This window comes from Eleutherodactylus coqui, chromosome 10 (genome assembly GCF_035609145.1).
Source record: "Eleutherodactylus coqui strain aEleCoq1 chromosome 10, aEleCoq1.hap1, whole genome shotgun sequence".
Classification (NCBI taxonomy): Eukaryota; Metazoa; Chordata; class Amphibia; order Anura; family Eleutherodactylidae; genus Eleutherodactylus; species Eleutherodactylus coqui.
The window spans coordinates 29,213,461-29,240,881 of NC_089846.1; the positions used below are offsets into that span (position 1 = coordinate 29,213,461).

The 27,421-nt window shown below is 61.0% G+C and overlaps 1 protein-coding gene across 1 annotated transcript in view; it reads left to right on the forward strand.

The window, feature by feature from the left end:
* The window catches only part of LOC136580300 (rab9 effector protein with kelch motifs-like), a 60,397-nt gene extending 33,364 nt beyond the window's left edge, over positions 1 to 27,033 (forward strand). The window contains exons 3-8 of the mRNA XM_066580751.1: positions 20,221 to 20,378; positions 22,544 to 22,696; positions 24,464 to 24,625; positions 24,720 to 24,869; positions 25,010 to 25,159; positions 26,549 to 27,033. Coding sequence (XP_066436848.1) covers positions 20,221 to 20,378; positions 22,544 to 22,696; positions 24,464 to 24,625; positions 24,720 to 24,869; positions 25,010 to 25,159; positions 26,549 to 26,754 — 979 coding nt within the window. The 3' untranslated portion in view covers positions 26,755 to 27,033. The remainder of the gene's footprint in view (positions 1 to 20,220; positions 20,379 to 22,543; positions 22,697 to 24,463; positions 24,626 to 24,719; positions 24,870 to 25,009; positions 25,160 to 26,548) is intronic.
* Positions 27,034 to 27,421: the final 388 nt, after the last annotated feature.

Below are 27,421 nucleotides of genomic sequence, written 5' to 3' on the forward strand. Positions count from 1 at the left end.
TTTGGGCGTCCTGGCTCCGGCCCCGGCTTCACACGTCCTGGCTCCGGCCCCAGCTTCACACGTCCTGGCTCCGGCCCCGACTTCACGCGTCCTGGCTCCAGCTTTGGGCATCCTGGCTCCGGCTTTGGGCGTCCTGGCTCCGGCTTCAGGCGTCCTGGCTCCGGTCCTGGCTTCGGGCGTCCTGGCTCCAGCTTTGGGCGTTCTGGCTCCGGCTTCAAGACCTGGCTCAGGCTTTGGGCGTCCTGGCTCCGGCCCCGGCTTCACGCGTCCTGGCTCCGGCCCCGGCTTCACGCGTCCTGGCTTTGGCTTTGGGCGTCCTGGCTTTGGCTTTGGGCGTCCTAGGTCCGGCTTTGGACGCCAGGACGCCCGAAGCCGGGGCCGGAGCCAGGACGCGTGAAGCCGGGGGCGGAGCCAGGACGTGTGAAGCCGGGGGCGGAGCCAGGACGCCCAAAGCCTGAGCCAGGTCTTGATGCCGGAGCCAGAACGCCCAAAGCTGGAGCCAGGACGCCAGGCGTCCTGGCTCCGGTCCCGGCTTCGGGCGTCCTGGCTCCAGCTTTGGGCGTTCTGGCTCCGGCTTCAAGACCTGGCTCAGGCTTTGGGCGTCCTGGCTCCGGCCCCGGCTTCACACGTCCTGGCTCCGGCCCCGGCTTCACACGTCCTGGCTCCGGCCCCGGCTTCACGCGTCCTGGCTCCGGCCCCAGCTTCGGGCGTCCTGGCTCTGGCCCCGACTTTACGCGTCCTGGCTCCAGCTTTGGGCGTCCTGGCTCCGGCCCCGGCTTCACACGTCCTGGCTCCGGCCCCAGCTTCACACGTCCTGGCTCCGGCCCCGACTTCACGCGTCCTGGCTCCAGCCCCAGCTTCACCCGTCCTGGCTCTGGCCCCGGCTTCACGCGTCCTCGCTCCGGCTTTGGGCGTCCTGGCTCCGGCTTTGGGCGTTCTGGCTCCGGCTTTGGGCGTCCTGGCTCCGGCCCCTGCTTCACGCGTCCTGGCTCCGGCTTTGGGCGTCCTGGCTTTGGCTTTGGGCGTCCTGGCTCCGGCTTCGGGCGTCCTGGCTCCGGCTTTGGGCGTCCTGGCTCCGGCTTCACGCGTCCGGTCTCCGGCCCCGGCTTCACACGTCCTGGCTCCGCCCCCGGCTTCACGCGTCCTGGCTCCGCCCCCGACTTCACGCGTCCTGGCTCCAGCCCCAGCTTCACCCGTCCTGGCTCTGGCCCCGGCTTCACGCGTCCTCGCTCCGGCTTTGGGCGTCCTGGCTCCGGCTTTGGGCGTTCTGGCTCCGGCTTTGGGCGTCCTGTCTCCGGCCCCTGCTTCACGCGTCCTGGCTCCGGCTTTGGGCGTCCTGGCTTTGGCTTTGGGCGTCCTGGCTCCGGCTTCGGGCGTCCTGGCTCCGGCTTTGGGCGTCCTGGCTCCGGCTTCACGCGTCCTGTCTCCGGCCCCGGCTTCACGCGTCCTGTCTCCGGCCCCGGCTTCACGCGTCCTGTCTCCGGCTTCGTCTTCACGCGTCCTGGCTCCGGCCCCGTCTTCACACGTCCTGGCTCCGTCCCCGGCCTCACGCGTCCTGGCTCCGTCCCCGGCCTCACACGTCCTGGCTCCGGCCCCGGCTTCACGCGTCCTGGCTCCGGCCCCGGCTTCACGTGTCCTGGCTTCGGCTTCGGGTGTCCTGGCTCCGGCTTTGGGCATCCTGGCTCCGGCTTTGGGCGTTCTGGCTCCGGCTTTGGGCGTCCTGGCTTTGGCTTTGGGCGTCCTAGGTCCGGCTTTGGGCGTCCTAGGTCCGGCTTTGGGCGTCCTAGCTCCGGCTTTGGGCGTCCTGGCTCCGGCTTCGGGCATCCTTGTTCCGGCCTTGGGTGTCCTGGCTCCGGCTTTGGGCGTCCTGGCTCTGGCTTCACGTGTCCTAACTCCGGCTTCAGGTGTCCTGGCTCCGGCTTTGGGCATCCTGGCTCCGGCTTTGGGCGTTCTGGCTTCGGCTTTGGGCATCCTGGCTCCGGCTTTGGGCGTCCTGGCTCCGGCTTCAGGCGTCCTGGCTCCGGTCCCGGCTTCGGGCGTCCTGGCTCCAGCTTTGGGCGTTCTGGCTCCGGCTTCAAGACCTGGCTCAGGCTTTGGGCGTCCTGGCTCCGGCCCCGACTTCACGCGTCCTGGCTCCGGCCCCGGCTTCACGCTTCCTGGCTTTGGCTTTGGGCGTCCTGGCTTTGGCTTTGGGCGTCCTAGGTCCGGCTTTGGGCGTCCTAGCTCCGGCTTTGGGCGTCCTGGCTCCGGCTTCAGGCATCCTTGTTCCGGCCTTGGGTGTCCTGGCTCCGGCTTTGGGCGTCCTGGCTCTGGCTTCACGTGTCCTAACTCCGGCTTCAGGTGTCCTGGCTCCGTCTTTGGGCGTCCTGTCTCTGGCTTCGGGCGTCCTGGCTCTGGCTTCGGGCGTCCTGCCTCCGGCTTCGGGCGTCCTGGCTCCGGCCCCGGCTTCACACGTCCTGGCTCCGCCCCCGGCTTCACGCTTCCTGGCTCCGGCTTCACGCGTCCTGGCTCTGGCCCCGACTTCACGCGTCCTGGCTCCAGCTTTGGGCGTCCTGGCTCCGGCCCCGGCTTCACACGTCCTGGCTCCGGCCCCGGCTTCACACGTCCTGGCTCCGCCCCCGGCTTCACACGTCCTGGCTCCGCCCCCGGCTTCACGCGTCCTGGCTCCGGCCCCGGCTTCGGGCGTCTTGGCTCTGGCCCCGACTTTACGCGTCCTGGCTCCAGCTTTGGGCGTCCTGGCTCCGCCCCGGCTTCACACGTCCTGGCTCCGGCCCCGGCTTCACACGTCCTGGCTCCGGCCCCGACTTCACGCGTCCTGGCTCCAGCCCCAGCTTCACGCGTCCTGGCTCCGGCTTTGGGCTTCCTGGCTTCGGCTTTGGGCTTCCTAGCTCCGGCTTCAAGACCTGGCTCCGGCTTTGGGCGTCCTGGCTCCGGCTTTGGGCGTCCTGGCTCCGGCTTTGGGCGTCCTGGCTCCAGCTTTGGGCGTCCTGGCTCCGACTTCAAGACCTGGCTCCGGCTTTCGGCGTCCTGGCTCCGGCTTTGGGCGTCCTGGCTCCGGCTTTGGGCTTCCTGGCTCCGGCTTTGGGCGTCCTGGCTCCGGCTTTGGGCGTCCTGGCTCCGGCTTCGGGCGTCCTGGCTCCGGCGCCGGCTTCACGCGTCCTGGCTCAGGCCCCGACTTCACGTGTCCTGGCTCCGGCTTTGGGCGTCCTAGCTCCGGCTCTGGGCGTCCTAGCTCCGGTTTTGGGCGTCCTGGCCCCGGCTCCGGGCATCCTTGCTCCGGCTTTGAGCGTCCTGGCTCCGGCTTTGGGCATCCTGGCTCCGGCTTTGGGTGTCCTGGCTCTGGCCCCGACTTCGGGCGTCCTGGCTCCTGTCCCGGCTTCACGCGTCCTGGCTCCGGCTTTGGGCGTCCTGGCTCCGGCTTTGGGCGTCCTAGCTCCGGCTTTAGGCATCCTGGCTCCGGCTTCAAGACCTGGCTCCGGCTTTGGGCGTCCTGGCTCCGGCTTTGGGCGTCCTGGCTCCGGGTTTGGTCGGCCTGGCTCCGGCTTTGGGCGTCCTGGCTCCGGCTTTGGGCTTCCTGTCTTCGGCTTTGGGCGTCCTGGCTCCGGCTTTGGGCGTCCTGGCTCCGGCTTCGGGCGTCCTGGCTCCGGCGCCGGCTTCACGCGTCCTGGCTCAGGCCCCGACTTCACGTGTCCTGGCTCCGGCTTTGGGCGTCCTAGCTCCGGCTCTGGGCGTCCTAGCTCCGGTTTTGGGCGTCCTGGCTCCGGCTCCGGGCATCCTTGCTCCGGCTTTGAGCGTCCTGGCTCCGGCTTTTGGCATCCTGGCTCCGGCTTTGGGTGTCCTGGCTCTGGCCCCGACTTCGGGCGTCCTGGCTCCTGTCCCGGCTTCACGCGTCCTGGCTCTGGCTTTGGGCGTCCTGGCTCCGGCTTTGGGCGTCCTGGCTCCGGCTTTGGGCGTCCTAGCTCCGGCTTTAGGCATCCTGGCTCCGGCTTCAAGACCTGGCTCCGGCTTTGGGCGTCATGGCTCCGGCTTCGGGCGTCCTGGCTCCAGGTTTGGTCGGCCTGGCTCCGGCTTTGGGCGTCCTGGCTCCGGCTTTGGGCTTCCTGTCTTCGGCTTTGGGCGTCCTGGCTCCGGCTTCGGGCGTCCTGGCTCCAGCTTTGGGCGTTCTGGCTCCCGCTTCAAGACCTGGCTCAGGCTTTGGGCGTCCTGGCTCCGGCCCCGGCTTCACGCGTCCTGGCTCCGGCCCCGGCTTCACGCGTCCTGGCTTTGGCTTTGGGCGTCCTAGCTCCGGCTTTGGGCGTCCTAGCTCCGGCTTTGGGCGTCCTGGCTCCGGCTTCGGGCATCCTTGTTCCGGCCTTGGGTGTCCTGGCTCCGGCTTTGGGCTTCCTGGCTCCGGCCCCGGCTTCACGCGTCCTGGCTCCGGCTTTGGGCGTCCTGGCTCGGGCTTTGGGCGTCCTGGTTCGGGCTTTGGGCGTCCTGGCTCCGGCTTTGGGCGTCCTGGCTCGGGCTTCGGGCGTCCTGTCTCCGTCTTTGGGCGTCCTGGCTCTGGCTTCGGGCGTCCTGGCTCTGGCTTCGGGCGTCCTGGCTCTGGCTTCGGGCGTCCTGCCTCCGGCTTCGGGCGTCCTGGCTCCGGCCCCGGCTTCGGGCGTCCTGGCTCTGGCCCCGACTTTACGCGTCCTGGCTCCAGCTTTGGGCGTCCTGGCTCCGGCCCCGGCTTCACACGTCCTGGCTCCGCCCCCGGCTTCACACGTCCTGGCTCCGCGCCCGGCTTCACACGTCCTGGCTCCGCCCCCGGCTTCACGCGTCCTGGCTTTGGGCTTCCTAGCTCCGGCTTCAAGACCTGGCTCCGGCTTTGGGCGTCCTGGCTCCGGCTTTGGGCGTCCTGGCTCCGGCTTTGGGCGTCCTGGCTCGGGCTTTGGGCGTCCTGGCTCGGGCTTCGGGCGTCCTGGCTCCGTCTTTGGGCGTCCTGGCTCTGGCTTCGGGCGTCCTGGCTCTGGCTTCGGGCGTCCTGGCTCCGGCCTCCGGCTTCACACGTCCTGGCTCCGCCCCCGGCTTCTCGCGTCCTGGCTCCGGCTTCACGCGTCCTGGCTCTGGCCCCGACTTCACGCGTCCTGGCTCCAGCTTTGGGCGTCCTGGCTCCGCCCCCGGCTTCACACGTCCTGGCTCCGCCCCCGGCTTCACACGTCCTGGCTCCGCCCCCGGCTTCACGCGTCCTGGCTCCGGCCCCGGCTTCGGGTGTCCTGGCTCTGGCCCCGACTTTACGCGTCCTGGCTCCAGCTTTGGGCGTCCTGGCTCCGGCCCCGGCTTCACACGTCCTGGCTCCGGCCCCGGCTTCACACGTCCTGGCTCCGGCCCCGACTTCACGCGTCCTGGCTCCGGCCCCGGCTTCACACGTCCTGGCTCCGGCCCCGGCTTCACACGTCCTGGCTCCGGCCCCGACTTCACGCGTCCTGGCTCTGGCCCCAGCTTCACGCGTCTTGGCTCTGGCCCCGACTTCACGCGTCCTGGCTCCGGCTTTGGGCTTCCTGGCTCCGGCTTCAAGACCTGGCTCAGGCTTTGGGCGTCCTGGCTCCGGCCCCGGCTTCACGCGTCCTGGCTCCGGCCCCGGCTTCACGCGTCCTGGCTTTGGCTTTGGGCGTCCTAGCTCCGGCTTTGGGCGTCCTAGCTCCGGCTTTGGGCGTCCTGGCTCCGGCTTCGGGCATCCTTGTTCCGGCCTTGGGTGTCCTGGCTCCGGCTTTGGGCTTCCTGGCTCCGGCCCCGGCTTCACGCGTCCTGGCTCCGGCTTTGGGCGTCCTGGCTCGGGCTTTGGGCGTCCTGGCTCGGGCTTTGGGCGTCCTGGTTCGGGCTTTGGGCGTCCTGGCTCCGGCTTTGGGCGTCCTGGCTCGGGCTTCGGGCGTCCTGGCTCCGGCTTTGGGCGTCCTGGCTCTGGCTTCGGGCGTCCTGGCTCTGGCTTCGGGCGTCCTGCCTCCGGCTTCGGGCGTCCTGGCTCCGGCCCCGGCTTCGGGCGTCCTGGCTCTGGCCCCGACTTTACGCGTCCTGGCTCCAGCTTTGGGCGTCCTGGCTCCGGCCCCGGCTTCACACGTCCTGGCTCCGCCCCCGGCTTCACACGTCCTGGCTCCGCGCCCGGCTTCACACGTCCTGGCTCCGCCCCCGGCTTCACGCGTCCTGGCTTTGGGCTTCCTAGCTCCGGCTTCAAGACCTGGCTCCGGCTTTGGGCGTCCTGGCTCCGGCTTTGGGCGTCCTGGCTCCGGCTTTGGGCGTCCTGGCTCGGGCTTCGGGCGTCCTGGCTCGGGCTTTGGGCGTCCTGGCTCGGGCTTTGGGCGTCCTGGCTCTGGCTTCGGGCGTCCTGGCTCTGGCTTCGGGCGTCCTGGCTCCGGCCTCCGGCTTCACACGTCCTGGCTCCGCCCCCGGCTTCTCGCGTCCTGGCTCCGGCTTCACGCGTCCTGGCTCTGGCCCCGACTTCACGCGTCCTGGCTCCAGCTTTGGGCGTCCTGGCTCCGCCCCCGGCTTCACACGTCCTGGCTCCGCCCCCGGCTTCACACGTCCTGGCTCCGCCCCCGGCTTCACGCGTCCTGGCTCCGGCCCCGGCTTCGGGTGTCCTGGCTCTGGCCCCGACTTTACGCGTCCTGGCTCCAGCTTTGGGCGTCCTGGCTCCGGCCCCGGCTTCACACGTCCTGGCTCCGGCCCCGGCTTCACACGTCCTGGCTCCGGCCCCGACTTCACGCGTCCTGGCTCCGGCCCCGGCTTCACACGTCCTGGCTCCGGCCCCGGCTTCACACGTCCTGGCTCCGGCCCCGACTTCACGCGTCCTGGCTCTGGCCCCAGCTTCACGCGTCTTGGCTCTGGCCCCGACTTCACGCGTCCTGGCTCCGGCTTTGGGCTTCCTGGCTCCGGCTTTGGGCTTCCTAGCTCCGGCTTCAAGACCTGGCTCCGGCTTTGGGCGTCCTGGCTCCGGCTTTGGGCGTCCTGGCTCCGGCTTTGGGCGTCCTGGCTCCGGCTTTAGGCGCCCTGGCTCCGACTTCAAGACCTGGCTCCGACTTTGGGCGTCCTGGCTCCGGCTTTGGGCATCCTGGCTCCGGCTTTGGGCTTCCTGGCTCCGGCTTTGGGCGTCCTGGCTCCGGCTTTGGGCGTCCTGTCTCCGGCTTTGGGCGTCCTGGCTCCGGCTTCGGGCGTCCTGGCTCCAGCCCCGGCTTAACGCGTCCTGGCTCCGGCCCCGACTTCATGTGTCCTGGCTCCGGCTTTGGGCGTCCTGGCTCCGGCTTTGGGCGTCCTAGCTCCGGCTCTGGGCGTCCTAGCTCCGGTTTTGGGCGTCCTGGCTCCGGCTCCGGGCATCCTTGCTCCGGCTTTGGGCGTCCTGGCTCCGGCTTTGGGCATCCTGGCTCCGGCTTTGGGTGTCCTCGCTCTGGCCCCGACTTCGGGCGTCCTGGCTCTGGTCCGGGCTTCACGCGTCCTGGCTCCGGCTTTGGGCGTCCTGGCTCCGGCTTTGGGCGTCCTAGCTCCGGCTTTAGGCATCCTGGCTCCGGCTTCAAGACCTGGCTCCGGCTTTGGGCGTCCTGGCTCCGGCTTTGGGCGTCCTGGCTCCGGCTTTGGGCTTCCTGTCTTCGGCTTTGGGCGTCCTGGCTCCGGCTTTGGGCGTCCTGGCTCCGGCTTTGGGCGTCCTGGCTCCAGCTTCAAGACCTGTCTCCGGCTTTGGGCGTCCTGGCTCCGGCCCCGACTTCACGCGTCCTGGCTCCGGCCCCGGCTTCACGTGTCCTGGCTCCTGCTTTGGTCGTCCTGGCTCCGGCTTTGGGCGTTCTGGCTCCGGCTTTGGGCCTCATGGCTCCGGCTTTGGGCGTCATGGCTCCGGCTTTGGGCGTCATGGCTCCGGCTTTGGGCGTCATGGCTCCGACCCCGGCTTCACGCGTCCTGGCTCCGACTTCGGGCGTCCTGGCTCCGGCTTTGGGCGTCCTAGCTCCGGCTTTGGGCGTCCTGGCTCCGGCTTCGGGCATCCTTGTTCCGGCCTTGGGTGTCCTGGCTCCGTCTTTGGGCGTCCTGGCTCTGGCTTCACGTGTCCTAACTCCGGCTTCATGTGTCCTGGCTCCGGCTTTGGGCATCCTGGCTCCGGCTTTGGGCGTTCTGGCTTCGGCTTTGGGCATCCTGGCTCCGGCTTTGGGCGTCCTGGCTCCGGCTTCAGGCGTCCTGGCTCCGGTCCCGGCTTCGGGCGTCCTGGCTCCAGCTTTGGGCGTTCTGGCTCTGGCTTCAAGACCTGGCTCAGGCTTTGGGCGTCCTGGCTCCGGCCCCGGCTTCACGCGTCCTGGCTCCGGCCCCGGCTTCACGCGTCCTGGCTTTGGCTTTGGGCGTCCTGGCTTTGGCTTTGGGCGTCCTAGGTCCGGCTTTGGGCGTCCTAGCTCCGGCTTTGGGCGTCCTGGCTCCGGCTTCGGGCATCCTTGTTCCGGCCTTGGGTGTCCTGGCTCCGGCTTTGGGCGTCCTGGCTCTGGCTTCACGTGTCCTAACTCCGGCTTCAGGTGTCCTGGCTCCGTCTTTGGGTGTCCTGGCTCTGGCTTCGGGCGTCCTGGCTCTGGCTTCGGGCGTCCTGCCTCCGGCTACGGGCGTCCTGGCTCCGGCCCCGGCTTCACACGTCCTGGCTCCGCCCCCGGCTTCACGCGTCCTGGCTCCGGCTTCACGCGTCCTGGCTCTGACCCCGACTTCACGCGTCCTGGCTCCAGCTTTGGGCGTCCTGGCTCCGGCCCCGGCTTCACACGTCCTGGCTCCGGCCCCGGCTTCACACGTCCTGGCTCCGCCCCCGGCTTCACGCGTCCTGGCTCCGGCCCCGGCTTCGGGCGTCTTGGCTCTGGCCCCTACTTTACGCGTCCTGGCTCCAGCTTTGGGCGTCCTGGCTCCGCCCCGGCTTCACACGTCCTGGCTCCGGCCCCGGCTTCACACGTCCTGGCTCCGGCCCCGACTTCACGCGTCCTGGCTCCAGCCCCAGCTTCACGCGTCCTGGCTCCTGCTTTGGGCTTCCTGGCTTCGGCTTTGGGCTTCCTAGCTCCGGCTTCAAGACCTGGCTCCGGCTTTGGGCGTCCTGGCTTCGGCTTTGGGCGTCCTGGCTCCGGCTTTGGGCGTCCTGGCTCCAGCTTTGGGCGTCCTGGCTCCGACTTCAAGACCTGGCTCCGGCTTTCGGCGTCCTGGCTCCGGCTTTGGGCGTCCTGGCTCCGGCTTTGGGCTTCCTGGCTCCGGCTTTGGGCGTCCTGGCTCCGGCTTTGGGCGTCCTGGCTCCGGCTTTGGGCGTCCTGGCTCCGGCTTCGGGCGTCCTGGCTCCGGCGCCGGCTTCACGCGTCCTGGCTCAGGCCCCGACTTCACGTGTCCTGGCTCCGGCTTTGGGCGTCCTAGCTCCGGCTCTGGGCGTCCTAGCTCCGGTTTTGGGCGTCCTGGCCCCGGCTCCGGGCATCCTTGCTCCGGCTTTGAGCGTCCTGGCTCCGGCTTTGGGCATCCTTGCTCTGGCTTTGGGTGTCCTGGCTCTGGCCCCGACTTCGGGCGTCCTGGCTCCTGTCCCGGCTTCACGCGTCCTGGCTCCGGCTTTGGGCGTCCTGGCTCCGGCTTTGGGCGTCCTAGCTCCGGCTTTAGGCATCCTGGCTCCGGCTTCAAGACCTGGCTCCGGCTTTGGGCGTCCTGGCTCCGGCTTTGGGCGTCCTGACTCCGGGTTTGGTCGGCCTGGCTCCGGCTTTGGGCGTCCTGGCTCCGGCTTTGGGCTTCCTGTCTTCGGCTCTGGGCGTCCTAGCTCCGGTTTTGGGCGTCCTGGCTCCGGCTCCGGGCATCCTTGCTCCGGCTTTGAGCGTCCTGGCTCCGGCTTTGGGCATCCTGGCTCCGGCTTTGGGTGTCCTGGCTCTGGCCCCGACTTCGGGCGTCCTGGCTCCTGTCCCGGCTTCACGCGTCCTGGCTCCGGCTTTGGGCGTCCTGGCTCCGGCTTTGGGCGTCCTAGCTCCGGCTTTAGGCATCCTGGCTCCGGCTTCAAGACCTGGCTCCGGCTTTGGGCGTCCTGGCTCCGGCTTTGGGCGTCCTGGCTCCAGGTTTGGTCGGCCTGGCTCCGGCTTTGGGCGTCCTGGCTCCGGCTTTGGGCTTCCTGTCTTCGGCTTTGGGCGTCCTGGCTCCGGCTTCGGGCGTCCTGGCTCCAGCTTTGGGCGTTCTGGCTCCGGCTTCAAGGCCTGGCTCAGGCTTTGGGCGTCCTGGCTCCGGCCCCGGCTTCACGCGTCCTGGCTCCGGCCCCGGCTACACGCGTCCTGGCTTTGGCTTTGGGCGTCCTAGCTCCGGCTTTGGGCGTCCTAGCTCCGGCTTTGGGCGTCCTGGCTCCGGCTTCGGGCATCCTTGTTCCGGCCTTGGGTGTCCTGGCTCCGGCTTTGGGCTTCCTGGCTCCGGCCCCGGCTTCACGCGTCCTGGCTCCGGCTTTGGGCGTCCTGGCTCGGGCTTTGGGCTTCCTGGCTCCGGCCCCGGCTTCGCGCGTCCCGGCTCCGGCTTCAATTCCTGGCTCCGGCTTTGGGCGTCCTGGCTCCGGCCCCGGCTTCACGCGTCCTGGCTCCGGTCCCGGCTTCACGCGTCCTGGCTTCGGCTTCGGGCGTCCTGGCTTCGGCTTCGGGCGTCCTGGCTCCGGCTTTGGGCGTCCTGGCTCCGGCTTTGGGCGTCCTGGCTTCGGCTTTGGGCGTCCTGGCTCCGGCTTTGGGCGTCCTGGCTCCGGCTTTGGGCGTCCTGGCTCCTGCTTCGGGCGTCCTGGCTCCGGCTTTGGGCGTCCTGGCTCCGGCCCCGGCTTCACGCGTCCTGGCTCCGGCCTCTGCTTCACGCGTCCTGGCTCCGGCTTCGGGCGTCCTGGCTCCGGCTTGAAGACCTGTCTTCGCCTTTGGGCGTCCTGGCTCCGGCCCCGGCTTTGGGCATCCTGGCTCCGGCCCCAGCTTCACGCGTCCTGGCTCCGGCCCGACTTCACGTGTCCTGGCTCCAGCTTTGGGCGTCCTGGCTCCGGCTTTGGGCGTCCTGGCTCCGGCTTTGGGCGTTCTGGCTCCGGCTTTGGGCGTTCTGGCTCCGGCTTTGGGCGTCCTGGCTCCGGCTTTAGGCGTCTTGGCTCCGGCTTCGGGCGTCCTGGCTCCGGCTTCAAGACCTGGCTCCGGCTTTGTGCGTCCTTGCTCCGGCTCCGTGCGTCCTCGCTTCGGCTTTGGGCATCCTGGCTCCGGCTTTGGGCGTCCTGGCTCCGGCTTTGGGCGTCCTGGCTCCGGCCCCGGCTTCGGGCATCCTGGCTCCAGCTTTGGGCGTCCTTGCTCCGGCTTCAAGACCTGGCTCCGGCTTTGGGCGTCCTGGCTCCGGCCCCGGCTTCGGGCGTCCTGGGTCCGGCCCCCAGCTTCACGCGTCCTGGCTCCGGCTTAACACGTCCTGGCTCCGGCCCCGACTTCACGCGTCCTGGCTCCAGCCCCGGCTTCACGCGTCCTGGCTCCGGCTTTATGTGTCCTGGCTCCGGCCCCGGCTTCGGGCGTCCTGGCTTTGGCCCCGACTTCACGCGTCCTGGCTCCGGCTTTGGGCATCCTGGCTCCGGCTTTGGGCGTCCTAGCTCCGACTTCAAGACCTGGCTCCGGCTTTGGGCGTCCTGGCTCCGGCTTTGGGCGTCCTGGCTCCGGCTTTGGGCGTCCTGGCTCCGGCTTTGGGCGTCCTGGCTCCGGCTTTGGGCGTCCTGGCTCCGGCTTTGGGCGTTCTGGCTCCGGCTTTGGGCGTTCTGGCTCCGGCTTTGGGCGTCCTAGCTCCGGCTTTGGGCGTCCTAGCTCCGGCTTTGGGCGTCCTGGCTCCGGCTTCAGGCATCCTTGTTCTGGCTTTGGGCGTCCTGGCTCCGGCTCCGGCTTCGCGCGTCCCGGCTCCGGCTTCAATTCCTGGCTCCGGCTTTGGGCGTCCTGGCTCCGGCCCCGGCTTCACGCGTCCTGGCTCCGGTCCCGGCTTCACGCGTCCTGGCTTCGGCTTCGGGCGTCCTGGCTTCGGCTTCGGGCGTCCTGGCTCCGGCTTTGGGCGTCCTGGCTCCGGCTTTGGGCGTCCTGGCTTCGGCTTTGGGCGTCCTGGCTCCGGCTTTGGGCGTCCTGGCTCCGGCTTTGGGCGTCCTGGCTCCTGCTTCGGGCGTCCTGGCTCCGGCTTTGGGCGTCCTGGCTCCGGCCCCGGCTTCACGCGTCCTGGCTCCGGCCTCTGCTTCACGCGTCCTGGCTCCGGCTCCGGGTTCACGCGTCTTGACTCCGTCTTTGGGCGTCCTGGCTCCGGCTTCGGGCGTCCTGGCTCCGGCGCCGGCTTCACGCGTCCTGGCTCAGGCCCCGACTTCACGTGTCCTGGCTCCGGCTTTGGGCGTCCTAGCTCCGGCTCTGGGCGTCCTAGCTCCGGTTTTGGGCGTCCTGGCCCCGGCTCCGGGCATCCTTGCTCCGGCTTTGAGCGTCCTGGCTCCGGCTTTGGGCATCCTTGCTCTGGCTTTGGGTGTCCTGGCTCTGGCCCCGACTTCGGGCGTCCTGGCTCCTGTCCCGGCTTCACGCGTCCTGGCTCCGGCTTTGGGCGTCCTGGCTCCGGCTTTGGGCGTCCTAGCTCCGGCTTTAGGCATCCTGGCTCCGGCTTCAAGACCTGGCTCCGGCTTTGGGCGTCCTGGCTCCGGCTTTGGGCGTCCTGACTCCGGGTTTGGTCGGCCTGGCTCCGGCTTTGGGCGTCCTGGCTCCGGCTTTGGGCTTCCTGTCTTCGGCTCTGGGCGTCCTAGCTCCGGTTTTGGGCGTCCTGGCTCCGGCTCCGGGCATCCTTGCTCCGGCTTTGAGCGTCCTGGCTCCGGCTTTGGGCATCCTGGCTCCGGCTTTGGGTGTCCTGGCTCTGGCCCCGACTTCGGGCGTCCTGGCTCCTGTCCCGGCTTCACGCGTCCTGGCTCCGGCTTTGGGCGTCCTGGCTCCGGCTTTGGGCGTCCTAGCTCCGGCTTTAGGCATCCTGGCTCCGGCTTCAAGACCTGGCTCCGGCTTTGGGCGTCCTGGCTCCGGCTTTGGGCGTCCTGGCTCCAGGTTTGGTCGGCCTGGCTCCGGCTTTGGGCGTCCTGGCTCCGGCTTTGGGCTTCCTGTCTTCGGCTTTGGGCGTCCTGGCTCCGGCTTCGGGCGTCCTGGCTCCAGCTTTGGGCGTTCTGGCTCCGGCTTCAAGGCCTGGCTCAGGCTTTGGGCGTCCTGGCTCCGGCCCCGGCTTCACGCGTCCTGGCTCCGGCCCCGGCTACACGCGTCCTGGCTTTGGCTTTGGGCGTCCTAGCTCCGGCTTTGGGCGTCCTAGCTCCGGCTTTGGGCGTCCTGGCTCCGGCTTCGGGCATCCTTGTTCCGGCCTTGGGTGTCCTGGCTCCGGCTTTGGGCTTCCTGGCTCCGGCCCCGGCTTCACGCGTCCTGGCTCCGGCTTTGGGCGTCCTGGCTCGGGCTTTGGGCGTCCTGGTTCGGGCTTTGGGCGTCCTGGCTCCGGCTTTGGGCGTCCTGGCTCGGGCTTCGGGCGTCCTGGCTCCGTCTTTGGGCGTCCTGGCTCTGGCTTCGGGCGTCCTGGCTCTGGCTTCGGGCGTCCTGCCTCCGGCTTCGGGCGTCCTGGCTCCGGCCCCGGCTTCGGGCGTCCTGGCTCTGGCTCCGACTTTACGCGTCCTGGCTCCAGCTTTGGGCGTCCTGGCTCCGGCCCCGGCTTCACACGTCCTGGCTCCGCCCCCGGCTTCACACGTCCTGGCTCCGCCCCCGGCTTCACGCGTCCTGGCTTTGGGCTTCCTAGCTCCGGCTTCAAGACCTGGCTCCGGCTTTGGGCGTCCTGGCTCCGGCTTTGGGCGTCCTGGCTCCGGCTTTGGGCGTCCTGGCTCGGGCTTTGGGCGTCCTGGCTCGGGCTTTGGGCGTCCTGGCTCGGGCTTTGGGCGTCCTGGCTCGGGCTTCGGGCGTCCTGGCTCCGTCTTTGGGCGTCCTGGCTCTGGCTTCGGGCGTCCTGGCTCTGGCTTCGGGCGTCCTGGCTCCGGCCCCGGCTTCACACGTCCTGGCTCCGCCCCCGGCTTCACGCGTCCTGGCTCCGGCTTCACGCGTCCTGGCTCTGGCCCCGACTTCACGCGTCCTGGCTCCAGCTTTGGGCGTCCTGGCTCCGCCCCCGGCTTCACACGTCCTGGCTCCGCCCCCGGCTTCACACGTCCTGGCTCCGCCCCCGGCTTCACGCGTCCTGGCGCCGGCCCCGGCTTCGGGCGTCCTGGCTCTGGCCCCGACTTTACGCGTCCTGGCTCCAGCTTTGGGCGTCCTGGCTCCGGCCCCGGCTTCACACGTCCTGGCTCCGGCCCCGGCTTCACACGTCCTGGCTCCGGCCCCGACTTCACGCGTCCTGGCTCTGGCCCCGGCTTCACACGTCCTGGCTCCGGCCCCGGCTTCACACGTCCTGGCTCCGGCCCCGACTTCACGCGTCCTGGCTCTGGCCCCAGCTTCACGCGTCTTGGCTCTGGCCCCGGCTTCACGCGTCCTGGCTCCGGCTTTGGGCTTCCTGGCTCCGGCTTTGGGCTTCCTAGCTCCGGCTTCAAGACCTGGCTCCAGCTTTGGGCGTCCTGGCTCCGGCTTTGGGCATCCTGGCTCCGGCTTTGGGCGTTCTGGCTCCGGCTTTGGACGTCCTGGCTCCGGCCCCTGCTTCACGCGTCCTGGCTCCGGCTTTGGGCGTCCTGGCTCCGGCTTTGGGCGTCCTGGCTCCGGCTTTAGGCGTCCTGGCTCCGACTTCAAGACCTGGCTCCGGCTTTGGGCGTCCTGGCTCCGGCTTTGGGCGTCCTGGCTCCGGCTTTGGGCTTCCTGGCTCCGGCTTTGGGCGTCCTGGCTCCGGCTTTGGGCGTCCTGGCTCGGGCTTTGGGCGTCCTGGCTCGGGCTTTGGGCGTCCTGGCTCGGGCTTCGGGCGTCCTGGCTCCGTCTTTGGGCGTCCTGGCTCTGGCTTCGGGCGTCCTGGCTCTGGCTTCGGGCGTCCTGGCTCCGGCCCCGGCTTCACACGTCCTGGCTCCGCCCCCGGCTTCACGCGTCCTGGCTCCGGCTTCACGCGTCCTGGCTCTGGCCCCGACTTCACGCGTCCTGGCTCCAGCTTTGGGCGTCCTGGCTCCGCCCCCGGCTTCACACGTCCTGGCTCCGCCCCCGGCTTCACATGTCCTGGCTCCGCCCCCGGCTTCACGCGTCCTGGCTCCGGCCCCGGCTTCGGGCGTCCTGGCTCTGGCCCCGACTTTACGCGTCCTGGCTCCAGCTTTGGGCGTCCTGGCTCCGGCCCCGGCTTCACACGTCCTGGCTCCGGCCCCGGCTTCACACGTCCTGGCTCCGGCCCCGACTTCACGCGTCCTGGCTCTGGCCCCGGCTTCACACGTCCTGGCTCCGGCCCCGGCTTCACACGTCCTGGCTCCGGCCCCGACTTCACGCGTCCTGGCTCTGGCCCCAGCTTCACGCGTCTTGGCTCTGGCCCCGGCTTCACGCGTCCTGGCTCCGGCTTTGGTCGTCCTGGCTCCGGCTTTGGGCGTTCTGGCTCCGGCTTTGGGCCTCATGGCTCCGGCTTTGGGCGTCATGGCTCCGGCTTTGGGCGTCATGGCTCCGGCTTTGGGCGTCATGGCTCCGACCCCGGCTTCACGCGTCCTGGCTCCGACTTCGGGCGTCCTGGCTCCGGCTTTGGGCGTTCTGGCTCCGGCTTTTGGCGTCCTAGCTCCGGCTTTCGGCGTCCTGGCTCCGGCTTTAGGCGTCCTTGCTCCGGCTTCAAGACCTGGCTCCGGCTTTGGGCGTCCTGTCTCCGGCTTTGGGCGTCCTGGCTCCGGCTTTGGGCGTCCTGGCTCCGGCTTTGGGCGTCCTGGCTCCGGCTTCGGGCGTCCTGGCTCCGGCTTGAAGACCTGTCTTCGCCTTTGGGCGTCCTGGCTCCGGCCCCGGCTTTGGGCATCCTGGCTCCGGCCCCAGCTTCACGCGTCCTGGCTCCGGCCCGACTTCACGTGTCCTGGCTCCAGCTTTGGGCGTCCTGGCTCCGGCTTTGGGCGTCCTGGCTCCGGCTTTGGGCGTTCTGGCTCCGGCTTTGGGCGTTCTGGCTCCGGCTTTGGGCGTCCTGGCTCCGGCTTTAGGCGTCTTGGCTCCGGCTTCGGGCGTCCTGGCTCCGGCTTCAAGACCTGGCTCCGGCTTTGTGCGTCCTTGCTCCGGCTCCGTGCGTCCTCGCTTCGGCTTTGGGCATCCTGGCTCCGGCTTTGGGCGTCCTGGCTCCGGCTTTGGGCGTCCTGGCTCCGGCCCCGGCTTCAGGCATCCTGGCTCCAGCTTTGGGCGTCCTTGCTCCGGCTTCAAGACCTGGCTCCGGCTTTGGGCGTCCTGGCTCCGGCCCCGGCTTCGGGCGTCCTGGGTCCGGCCCCCAGCTTCACGCGTCCTGGCTCCGGCTTAACACGTCCTGGCTCCGGCCCCGACTTCACGCGTCCTGGCTCCAGCCCCGGCTTCACGCGTCCTGGCTCCGGCTTTATGTGTCCTGGCTCCGGCCCCGGCTTCGGGCGTCCTGGCTTTGGCCCCGACTTCACGCGTCCTGGCTCCGGCTTTGGGCATCCTGGCTCCGGCTTTGGGCGTCCTAGCTCCGACTTCAAGACCTGGCTCCGGCTTTGGGCGTCCTGGCTCCGGCTTTGGGCGTCCTGGCTCCGGCTTTGGGCGTCCTGGCTCCGGCTTTGGGCGTTCTGGCTCCGGCTTTGGGCGTTCTGGCTCCGGCTTTGGGCGTCCTAGCTCCGGCTTTGGGCGTCCTAGCTCCGGCTTTGGGCGTCCTGGCTCCGGCTTCAGGCATCCTTGTTCTGGCTTTGGGCGTCCTGGCTCCGGCTCCGGCTTCGCGCGTCCCGGCTCCGGCTTCAATTCCTGGCTCCGGCTTTGGGCGTCCTGGCTCCGGCCCCGGCTTCACGCGTCCTGGCTCCGGTCCCGGCTTCACGCGTCCTGGCTTCGGCTTCGGGCGTCCTGGCTTCGGCTTCGGGCGTCCTGGCTCCGGCTTTGGGCGTCCTGGCTCCGGCTTTGGGCGTCCTGGCTTCGGCTTTGGGCGTCCTGGCTCCGGCTTTGGGCGTCCTGGCTCCGGCTTTGGGCGTCCTGGCTCCTGCTTCGGGCGTCCTGGCTCCGGCTTTGGGCGTCCTGGCTCCGGCCCCGGCTTCACGCGTCCTGGCTCCGGCCTCTGCTTCACGCGTCCTGGCTCCGGCTCCGGGTTCACGCGTCTTGACTCCGTCTTTGGGCGTCCTGGCTCCGGCTTTGGGCATCCTGGCTCCGACTTTGGGCATCCTGGCTCCAGCTTTGGGCATCCTGGCTCCAGCTTTGGGCATCCTGGCTCCGGCTTTGGGCGTCCTGGCTCCGGCTTTGGGCGTCCTGGCTCCGGCCCCGGCTTTGGGTGTCCTGGCTCCAGCTTTGGGCGTCCTGGCTCCGGCCTCGGGTACACGCGTCCTGGCTCCGGCCGCGGCTTCACGCGTTCTGGCTCCGGCCCCGGCTTCACGCGTCCTGGCTCCGGCCTCTGCTTCACGCGTCCTGGCTCCGGCTCCGGGTTCACGCGTCTTGACTCCGTCTTTGGGCATCCTGGCTCCGGCTTTGGGCATCCTGGCTCCGACTTTGGGCATCCTGGCTCCAGCTTTGGGCATCCTGGCTCCGGCTTTGGGCGTCCTGGCTCCGGCTTTGGGCGTCCTGGCTCCGGCCCCGGCTTTGGGTGTCCTGGCTCCAGCTTTGGGCGTCCTGGCTCCGGCCTCGGGTACACGCGTCCTGGCTCCGGCCGCGGCTTCACGCGTTCTGGCTCCGGCCCCGGCTTCACGCGTCCTAGCTCCGGCCCTGGCTTCATGCATCCTGGCTCCGGCCCCGGCTTCACACGTCCTGGCTCCGGGCCCCGGCTCCACTCGATCTCCCTTGGCCCCTCCGCTTTTACGCGACCTCCCTCGGCCTCTCCGCCTTTAGGCGACCTCCCTCGGCCCCTCCACCTTTAGGCGACCTCCCTCGGCCCCTCCGCCTTTAGGCGACCTCCCTCGGCAGCTCCGCCTTTAAGCTATCTCCCTCGGCCCCTCCGCCTTTAGTCGACCTCCCTCGGCCCCTCCGCCTTTAGTCGACCTCCCTCGGCCCCTCCGCCTTTAGTCGACCTCCCTCGGCCCCTCCGCCTTTAGGCGACCTCCCTCGGCCCCTCCGCCTTTAGGCGACCTCCCTCGGCCCCTCCGCCTTTAGGCGACCTCCCTCGGCCCCTCCGCCTTTAGGCGACCTCCCTCGGCCCCTCCGCCTTTAGGCGACCTCCCTCGGCCCCTCCGCCTTTAGGCGACCTCCCTCGGCCCCTCTGCCTTTAGGCGACCTCCCTCGGCCCCTCTGGCTTTAGTCGACCTCCCTCGGCCCCTCTGGCTTTAGGCGACATCCCTCGGCCCCTCTGGCTTTAGGCGACCTCCTCCGGCCCCCTGGCCCCTGCTTTAGGCGACCTCCGTCGGCCCCTTGCCTCTGTCTATTTTAGCTTCATAGTAAACCCCTGTGAGTCCGTTTTCACACATGGCGTATTTTGTTCTTTTTGGAGAGGTAAAATACATGGTGCCCAGATGCGCACATTCCCCATAAAATCAGGTCGAAGATCATTTCTAAAATATCTATCAGTTTTGTCCTGATAATCAAAGCAAGTAACACGTCATACAGGTGTCTGTGCTGAAATTTTTTGGGGATACAATGGTGCAGTTCTGAACTTCACCACTCGCCCCCGGCTACACGATGTGTGAACAAGGCCTCAGCACTGAGTGAGGAGCTACATACCTGGGTCCGTCCTTGTCAGGCTGTCCTGCTGAAGTGACACCAGATGGTTCTGGTTTAGAACTTTCACATTCTGCACCAATTATGATGTCATGTACTCTCTATGATGTCATGTACCCTGTGAAATCATGTGAATTGTGATGTCATCATACGTTCTACTGCAGTTTTTTTTTCATAAGTTTTTTAACCTAATATACAGTACACTCCCTGACCCTAATAGCTCACAATCTAATATACAGTACACATATGAGAAGTGAAAGAATAGGAAACAATTTTTTTGCGTTTACACGAGACGATTATCACTCAGTTTCATTCGTTTGAACGAATTTTGACCAATAATTGTCCCGTGTAAATGGCTCTTTCAGAGATTAAAATGGTCACACGTTGGCACGCAAGATGTGTCAGAAAATCTACACAAAATCCCTGCGGAAATTGACATCGGTGCGGGTTTTGATGCAGACTTTCAGCTACGGTTCTGTTACGGCCATTCCACAGCTAATCCGCCCGATGTGAACATGTTCTTATAGAAGGCGATTAGAAGCTTTTCCAGGTTTTTTCATAGATATAATTGTATTTTATGCTTTTTCTGTCCCGCTGACACCGGACCTGCTTCTTCTCACCACTCCTAGCAGAGATATTGAGATATGTCACCATCCACCCATAATACAATTCATGCCGTCCCCCACGCTGGCACACGGCACCATGTACAATGATTCCACAGACTTGGCATAAATGATCGGACGGCGGTCTGAAAACAGTCAGATTGTCAGACCCTCAGACCATGCACGCACCTCACCGGCAGACCCCACTGAGTATAAATGCTGCTCTCAGAGTGGGCTGCATAAGATCCAAAATCCCTTCTTCCCTGCTCACAAATTAAGGGGCAGTCTAGACGGGGCAGATTTGCCAAAGACTTTATGTACGGACCCTTCACACAGAAATTCCGCAGCTTTAATAGTAGCAGCAAAGTGAATGAGAGTTTGAAAATCTTATCCACAAGCTGCGGAAATCGACATGCGGTGCGGAATTCAACTGCAGCATGTCAATTTTATTGCTGTTTCCGCTGTGGAATTCACCTTCTCAATGAGGGGGTGAATTCCACACAGAAATACAAAAACCAAATGCAAAATCTGCACCAAATGGTGTGGGTTTGGGGACAGCCTTTCCTTTCCCCACATTCCGCTGCTGATCTGCCCCCGTGTGAACCCAATCTTAGGGTTTCATGATAAAAAAATCATTTGTATCCTGCCCTGGTTGTCCACCTCGCACCCCGCTAACTTTTAACACTATAAGTAATGGGAATACCATTACACCTAGTATGTAATGCAACATGGTTTTATGTTGGTATTAGTATACAACTAGGCCAACATGTAATAAGACATCACAGTGTTGATGGCTAAGTGTAGTCCGTACATGATACTGTACAAATGTATCATCGTTCTTTTCAATACATTTGTTTGATGCATTAAACACTTTCTGTTCTGTTTTCGATATATCTTCACAGGTACGCTTTCGCACCCAGCGGAGAAGCCCCAAGTCCTCAGGTTGGTCACACATGTCTTTATGTTCCTGACCCAGATGCCCAAGGAAAGGGAAAAGTGGTCATTGTTGGAGGGGCAGATCCAGGCTGCTGCTACTCTGATGCACACATTATAAATCTAGGTAAAGCAAATGATTATTGGTCACTTAGGGAAATATAATTCCATTTATATAAAATAATAGTCCCTCACACTGGGTTTGTTTTACTTGGGGGCTCCTGAACTGTCCAGGTTCTCAATTAATCGTTATTCATAAATTGGAGATTACCCTTCCAGAATAGAGTGTTAGTTTAGAAGCCACAACCTCCTTTGTTCCCAGTAGATCCGCCAAGCCTCGAGTTCAAGATCATCTTTTAAAGGCTGCACCAACAACTCCTCAACTAGTGCTTACTGCAACAATGTAATGCAAGCAAAATATTGTGCGCTAATGTCTTAAAGGGAATGTGTAACCGGTTTCATGCTGTCCCAACCACAGGACAGGTGTGCACCTTCCTATGTCTTATTGTGGAGCATACTTTGAAATTTGACTCGGAGGGGCGCTCCGAGTCAGAGGTGGTACAGCACTGGCAGCATCTAGAGTGACAGCTCTCTCCCTGTTTCTGTATAGGTAGAGAGCTGTCACTCTACGCGATGCAGGCAAGGAGAGCCTGGTGTGGCACCAGCGACCTTCCAAGTCAAACTTAAAAGTATGTTTATTGTGAAGTGTCAAAGCATTTCAGAATAAAACATACGTTGGCATGATACACATACCTGTCCGGGATTCATGCTGTCTGTAGTTCGGGCAACATGAACCTGGTGACCGGTTCCGTTTAAACATCTTGAAGGGAAAAAATAATAATTTATACTACTCACAAACATAGACATGAAATCAGCATGCAATGAAAAGGGCAAGTCTTTGTATGGCAATCACCTCCGCCCGACTCAAGTTTTGCTTAACCCAACTTCTTCCAGGACATAACTCCTTCTGTCACTGAAGGTTTTTATAGCTACTATTCACAATTAGCATTAATTGAAACGACATACTATTATTTTTTCTTTAAACACTCAACACTTCATATAGGCTGTGTGCACTCAGTTACAATACAAGTATCCACATGTGCTCTTACAAACACGTTTTTAGTAACTCTCCATTATACATAGTTTAAAATGTACTGTAGAAAGGAGCAGACATTGCTGTCACTTTCTGGATAGATGGTGAGGACCTCACACGATCAGAAGATGGGCATCTTGCCACAGCCATTGAACGCCACACAGTTAGAGTCACGTGACCCTGGGGTATAACGGGGGTGAGAGACTAGTCAAAATTACGTGTAATTGGTAAGTTACAGTACTTGTATTATGGACAGACCTTTAAGTTACAGGTCTGATCATTGCAGTTCTTCAGATCCATATCCCCATCTCAACACTTCCTGCACTGAGTTAGTTTCCACCTTATCTCAGGGATATTGTGTGGATCCATCGTGTGCTCACGTCAGTTTCCACACCCAAACTAAATAGCAGCAGTTTTATTTAGATTAAAGGGATGATTCAAATTCTTTGTTTTACATAAAATTCAGCTTACCCTGCAATAAAACGATAAACAGCCATATACTCTTTTTTGTCCTGTGTGTCCCACGACTCCCTCTGGATCTCCCCTTTGACGTCACGTTTACAGGCTTCCTCAGCCTGCTTACTGGATGCCACAGGCCACTGCAGCCAATGACAGAGCTCAGTGATTGAGTGCTGAGCTCTGTTATTGGCTGCAGCTTCTGTGACGTTCCGTTAACTGGGTGGGACTGCAGCCTGTAAACACCAGGAGCAGAACCAAGCGGCAGCGCGGGACACAACGGGAGCGGGGAGTATAAGCCTTTTTGTTATTTTATGGTAAGGGGAGCTGAATTTCATGTAAAACAAAGATCGCAGAAAACCCCTTTTAAAAAAAAGATATATATATATATATATACAGTTATGTATTTATTTTTAAAGGAGTTTTCCGAAAGTTTTGTTTTACATAAAATCCATTAAAATATATTTGGATGCATACAATGTCTCTTTGACCGGGCTGGACCACGAGACGGGGAATGTTGTAATGAGTACATCACAGCTGCTCCTTTCATTTATAACATGTAGGTGATCTACTTTTTCTTTATTTTTTGTTTTATACTTTATATGTATACTATCGGGACTTTTAGAGAAACGTCTTGGTGTTTTCCTGACTTGTACATTTTATCACATTCTTGCAATATAATATTATATCTTACATATGCTCGCTGTACATTGGTCAGTACTTGCCTACCTCTTTACGTTTAGACACTTATGAATGGATTAACCCTGATTGGAAGGATCTGTTACCGCGCTATGAACACGCGTGCTTTACATCTTCCAGTGATCCTACTAGAATTTGGGTGTTTGGTGGAGCTGAACAGGCAGAGAACAGAAACAGTGTTCAAGTAATAAGCCCAGGTATCTTATATGTATGTTCTTGTATGTATACTATATATTCATGTATGTTCGCTATGTCACCTATTAGTATTAAATACAATGTAAAACATATCATACTCGCATTTCATTCCAAGGTATCTTGGAATATTGCTTTTGCACTTGAAGGTTTGTACCTCTTTGTAGGGGTTGTACCAGTATTTTACTTTTATCACTTATCCACAGGAGAGGTGATAAAAGTTTGATTGGTGGGGTTTCACCTCTGAAACCCCCACCGAACCCAAGAACAGGGGGTCCCTATGACGCCATCAAAGATATTTCATCCAGTTAACAGAGTTTGAGAGGGGGCACATTACTAGAATGTGTAAAGCTGAATGCTCATATCGATGAACTACCCACCACCTGGTCCATTCTAACCAGGCTGGGACCAGTGGATGCGTCTGATCATCCGACAAGCACGAGCAGCTCCAACTATTTATTTGTCTACTATCCACGGACAGGTGGCACCATCGTTACACCCCTGTGTCTGTTGGAACCATTTTCAGGCACTTGGCTGAAGGATGTTTGGTCTCACGGTGCCAATTATGTCTACTGATTTTGACACCCACCGTCACCTCTGTTTGCAGTGGTGTCATGAACAATTAAACTAGACTGCTACAGAGTGGAACTGAGTTGTCTTCAACATTGAACCCCGGATTTGTTTGGGCACTGACGATGGCCCTGTTCGTGTCTGGAGACCTCAGGGTGATCGCCTTAATCCTGCCTTTGCTGTGGATCAGCACACTGCCCCCTGCTGGTGTGATGGTCTGAGGGGCCATCGCATACGAGTCGGTCACCCCTAGTAGTGGTACGAGGGACAATAGCACCTAGGCTATATGTTCAGGACGTCTTGCTGACATATCTGTCCTCTCATGGCAGCTTCCAAGAAGCATCTTCCAACAAGTTCATACTCGGCCGCACACACAATGGTGACACAGGAATGCCTCCACAACATTGTCACACTTTTGTGGCCTGCCCCATCTATTGCCACATTTATTTCCAATAGAACATGTATGCGACCATTTGAGACCCCAACTTTGACAGCCTACAAGTTTGCATGATCTAGAGGTTCAGTTACAGTAAATGGGGACCGATATGCCGCCGGATACCATACAGAACCTATATGCCTCTATGCCCGCCCGTATCACATCTTGTATCCAACCTAGAGGCAGCCCAACAGGGCACTAGAGCCTCAATGCTCACCCGTATCACATCTTGTATCCAAGCTAGAGGCGGTACAACAGGGTCCTATAGACTACCTTCTCAAGGGGTCAGTTTTCCACAATACATGATCCTTTTGCTCGGATATTCTAATCACTTACTTGTATCAATGTTACAATCACACATATAAAGTTCAATAACTGCTTCTAAGGGATTCTTTTTGACTGAGTGTACATTGGTTGCTCAATAAAGACTTATATTATCCTATTCAAAGCCTTTTTTATTCCTTCTGTCACTTGCTTTGTACTTTATAATCATCTTTTCTTTACTGCAATTAGTCATCTTCCTATGGCCTAACAATCTCATGAGCCTCTGCTTCTACACATCAGACTATATGTGCAAGCAGATATGAAGTGCAAAGCAATACATTAGTAACCAAAACACAGTAGAGGATGCAGCTAAGATGGAGTGACTTGTGTTTGCCCTAATGGAGCAGAGTTTTACGACACCGAAGTGCAACCAATATATGGTACCAATATATGCATGACCTGTGTTTCAGTGAACATGAGTATTATCCTCTCTGTTTCTCAGAAGGCTTATCTTGGAAGAACCCAAATGTAGAAGGACCTTGCCCTTCCCCAAGGACATTTCATACATCCTCCTCCGCCATTGGAGACAAGTTTTATGTTTTCGGAGGAGGAGAGAAAGGTGCGGAACCTGCCGCAGATAACAAACTCCATGTGTTTGATACAAGTAAGTTATATTGGTTTCTTTTCACATAAGGAGATCTAAATATGAACTTCATCTTAAGATACATGTTTTATTGCACATTTTGTTCTCTTCGTAGTCAGCTTGACATGGATGCAGCCTGTGACATCCGGTGATCCCCCTAAGCCACGTCATGGACATACTATCACAGCTGTAGGATCCAAGCTATTCATTCATGGTGGGATGGCAGGCAGCTCATTTTTTAGTGACATGTTCTGCATTGACACAGGTAAAATAACTGCATATGATTAATGATATTATAGAATAGCCATTGGATAGGCAGTAATGTTAAATGGGTTTATGTCAGATTTAGTAGTAAAATTAACTGTATTCTTCTAGTTCCATGTATAAAATGCATCTATTCTTTAGATACTATGACGTGGGAGCAGCTGAGGACAAAGGGAGAGCCGCCTCCACCTTGTGCCGCTCATTCTTCAGTTTGCTGGAAGAACTTCATTTATATCTTTGGTGGGATGACTGAAACTGGATCAATAAGCACAATGTACAGATTTGATACAGGTATGCAAGCCAATGCCAATGAAAGCTCCAATTGGAGTAACTTTAAAGTTTTGTTTCTTTTATTCCTTGAAGAAAAAAGGTAAAGACAGGTTGTTCAGTTGTAAACTATTGATGGATTATATCTTCAGGATAGGTAAACAATAGTTGACTGGTAAGGGTGTGTCATCTTTCAATCCAACTGATCAGCTATTATCTAGGCCAGTGGTGGCGAACCTATGGCACGCGTACCAGAGGCGGCACACAGAGCCCTCTCTGCTGGCACACGCGTCGGCTGCTGCTCACTACATTAGTGAATACTGGCTGGGGTGCCGCAGCTCTCCTGCCTGTATTTACTCAGCAGTGCTGATCCCAGGCGCATACTGTGACGTCAATATGCACCCGGGATCCTCCTCCTCTAACCTCTCCTCCTTTGTTTCGCGAGAGCAGAGGGGAGGAGGCATCTGGACGCATTCACTGACGTCTGCAGCAGCGCTACAAGGAGGAGGAGGAGGTTAGTACACGGGCTTTGTGGGGGCACTATTTCCGCTGGGGCTGATATAGGGGATACTATTAGTAATAGTGTCCTCTATATTGACCCTTTATCACACTCAGGAAAATGTGATTTTGCTGTGGATGTGAAGCCTTTGTGTCAAACCTTGTATCACTTCAGGAAAGTAGCGTTCCTCCGGAGGATCGGCAAGTATTTCTCATTGCTTTCAGGCCATGCGATTGTTTTTCCCAGCCCCACTGAAAACAATGGACAAAGCATTCTGAGAATGAATGCCCAAAGATAGGACATGCTGCGATTGTTTTCCTGCACCGCGAGATAGGAAAAAAATCACTCATGTATATGGTCCCATTCAAAAGAATGGGGTTCATATTCATGCCAGATTTGCGCCTCTCGCAAACGCACAAATCTCGTGCGATTTTCTTTTGAATGGAGTCATATACATGAGCGATGTTTTCCCTCACAGCGATGCTGCTAGGAAAAAGATCATAGCTAATTTTTTGCAATCCTTGGAACTCCTCGCCCATTGATGTGAGTGTGATGCAAGCTTTCCCATTGAAATCAATGAGAAAGACTTCTGTTTGCATATTGCATGTGAAAGTCACGAAAGAGGATCAAATTTTCACATAAGCAAGATGTTTTTGCCTGAAAAACGCTGCGCATTTGCGGATAAACCGCATGTTAATATTGTGTGCGCCAATGTGCAGTTAGCCTTACTTATTTTTCTTTCTTTTAGTCCCCACAAGTGATTTGAACTTGCGATCGTTTGATCACTTATACAGTACAATGCAATACCTGATAGTCTGGCTATTTCATATCAGTCCCCTTTTTACGGTCGTCTTTGAAAATGTATAAATGGAGGTTAATGCTTGAATATTTACAGGTTGTTTTTTTTCCAATAGAGGAACATTTATGGGCACAGATGAAGTTTGAATCCCCGAGTCCGCCATCACGATTAGATCATTCCATGTGTCTTGTTCCTTGGAAAATAAGGGCAGACGCTTCTGCTGAGGACCACAAGTCTGTGCCAATCTGCCTCATTTTTGGCGGCATGGATACCGCTGGAGAACTGTTCAATGACTGCTATGTAACTTCACTACATGAGTAGAACCCGAAGCAATTCTTCAAACATCAGATTACAACTTTCACTGAATATTGTAGACTGTCCCAATAAAGGTCTACAGCAGAGGTTCAAAATGGCTGCACAGTGTGCGTTTACTACTTGCCTGTCCGAGCGCCTGAGCTGTATGTCATTTCTCTTCTCTCTGATGTGGAAGCTACATGTGAGCAGCCACCAGACAAGCGTTCCTGATTGGGGACTACACAGAATGGCATTGTTGGCCACAATTCGGGAAGTGTCCCTCTACAATAAATGTCTTATGTTTTATGATTTGTAAGTACTTTTGTGTTATACTGAGCTCCAGCTAGTCTTACAAAGAAAATAAATCCGTCATACTAGAAGATCTCAAACCATAAAGTCACTGAGCGGTGGGACTTGTCTATCGCCGGCGGGGGTTGTACAACCACTGATGCCTTCATTGTTACATATTCAAGAGCCCCATTCTCGGAGATCCAAGAAAAATCCACAGCACTCTCCTTGGTGATGCAAATGATGAAATGTTCTATTAATCTAAGTATATACATCCAGATTCAGTACTAAATAGATAGAAAGAATCAAGCTCAGTCCATCTGTCTGGCAAAAGAAGAGATATATCATATGGAGAGGTCTAGTGTGACTAAAATGTTCATTGATGATGATTAACCATTCAGGCGTC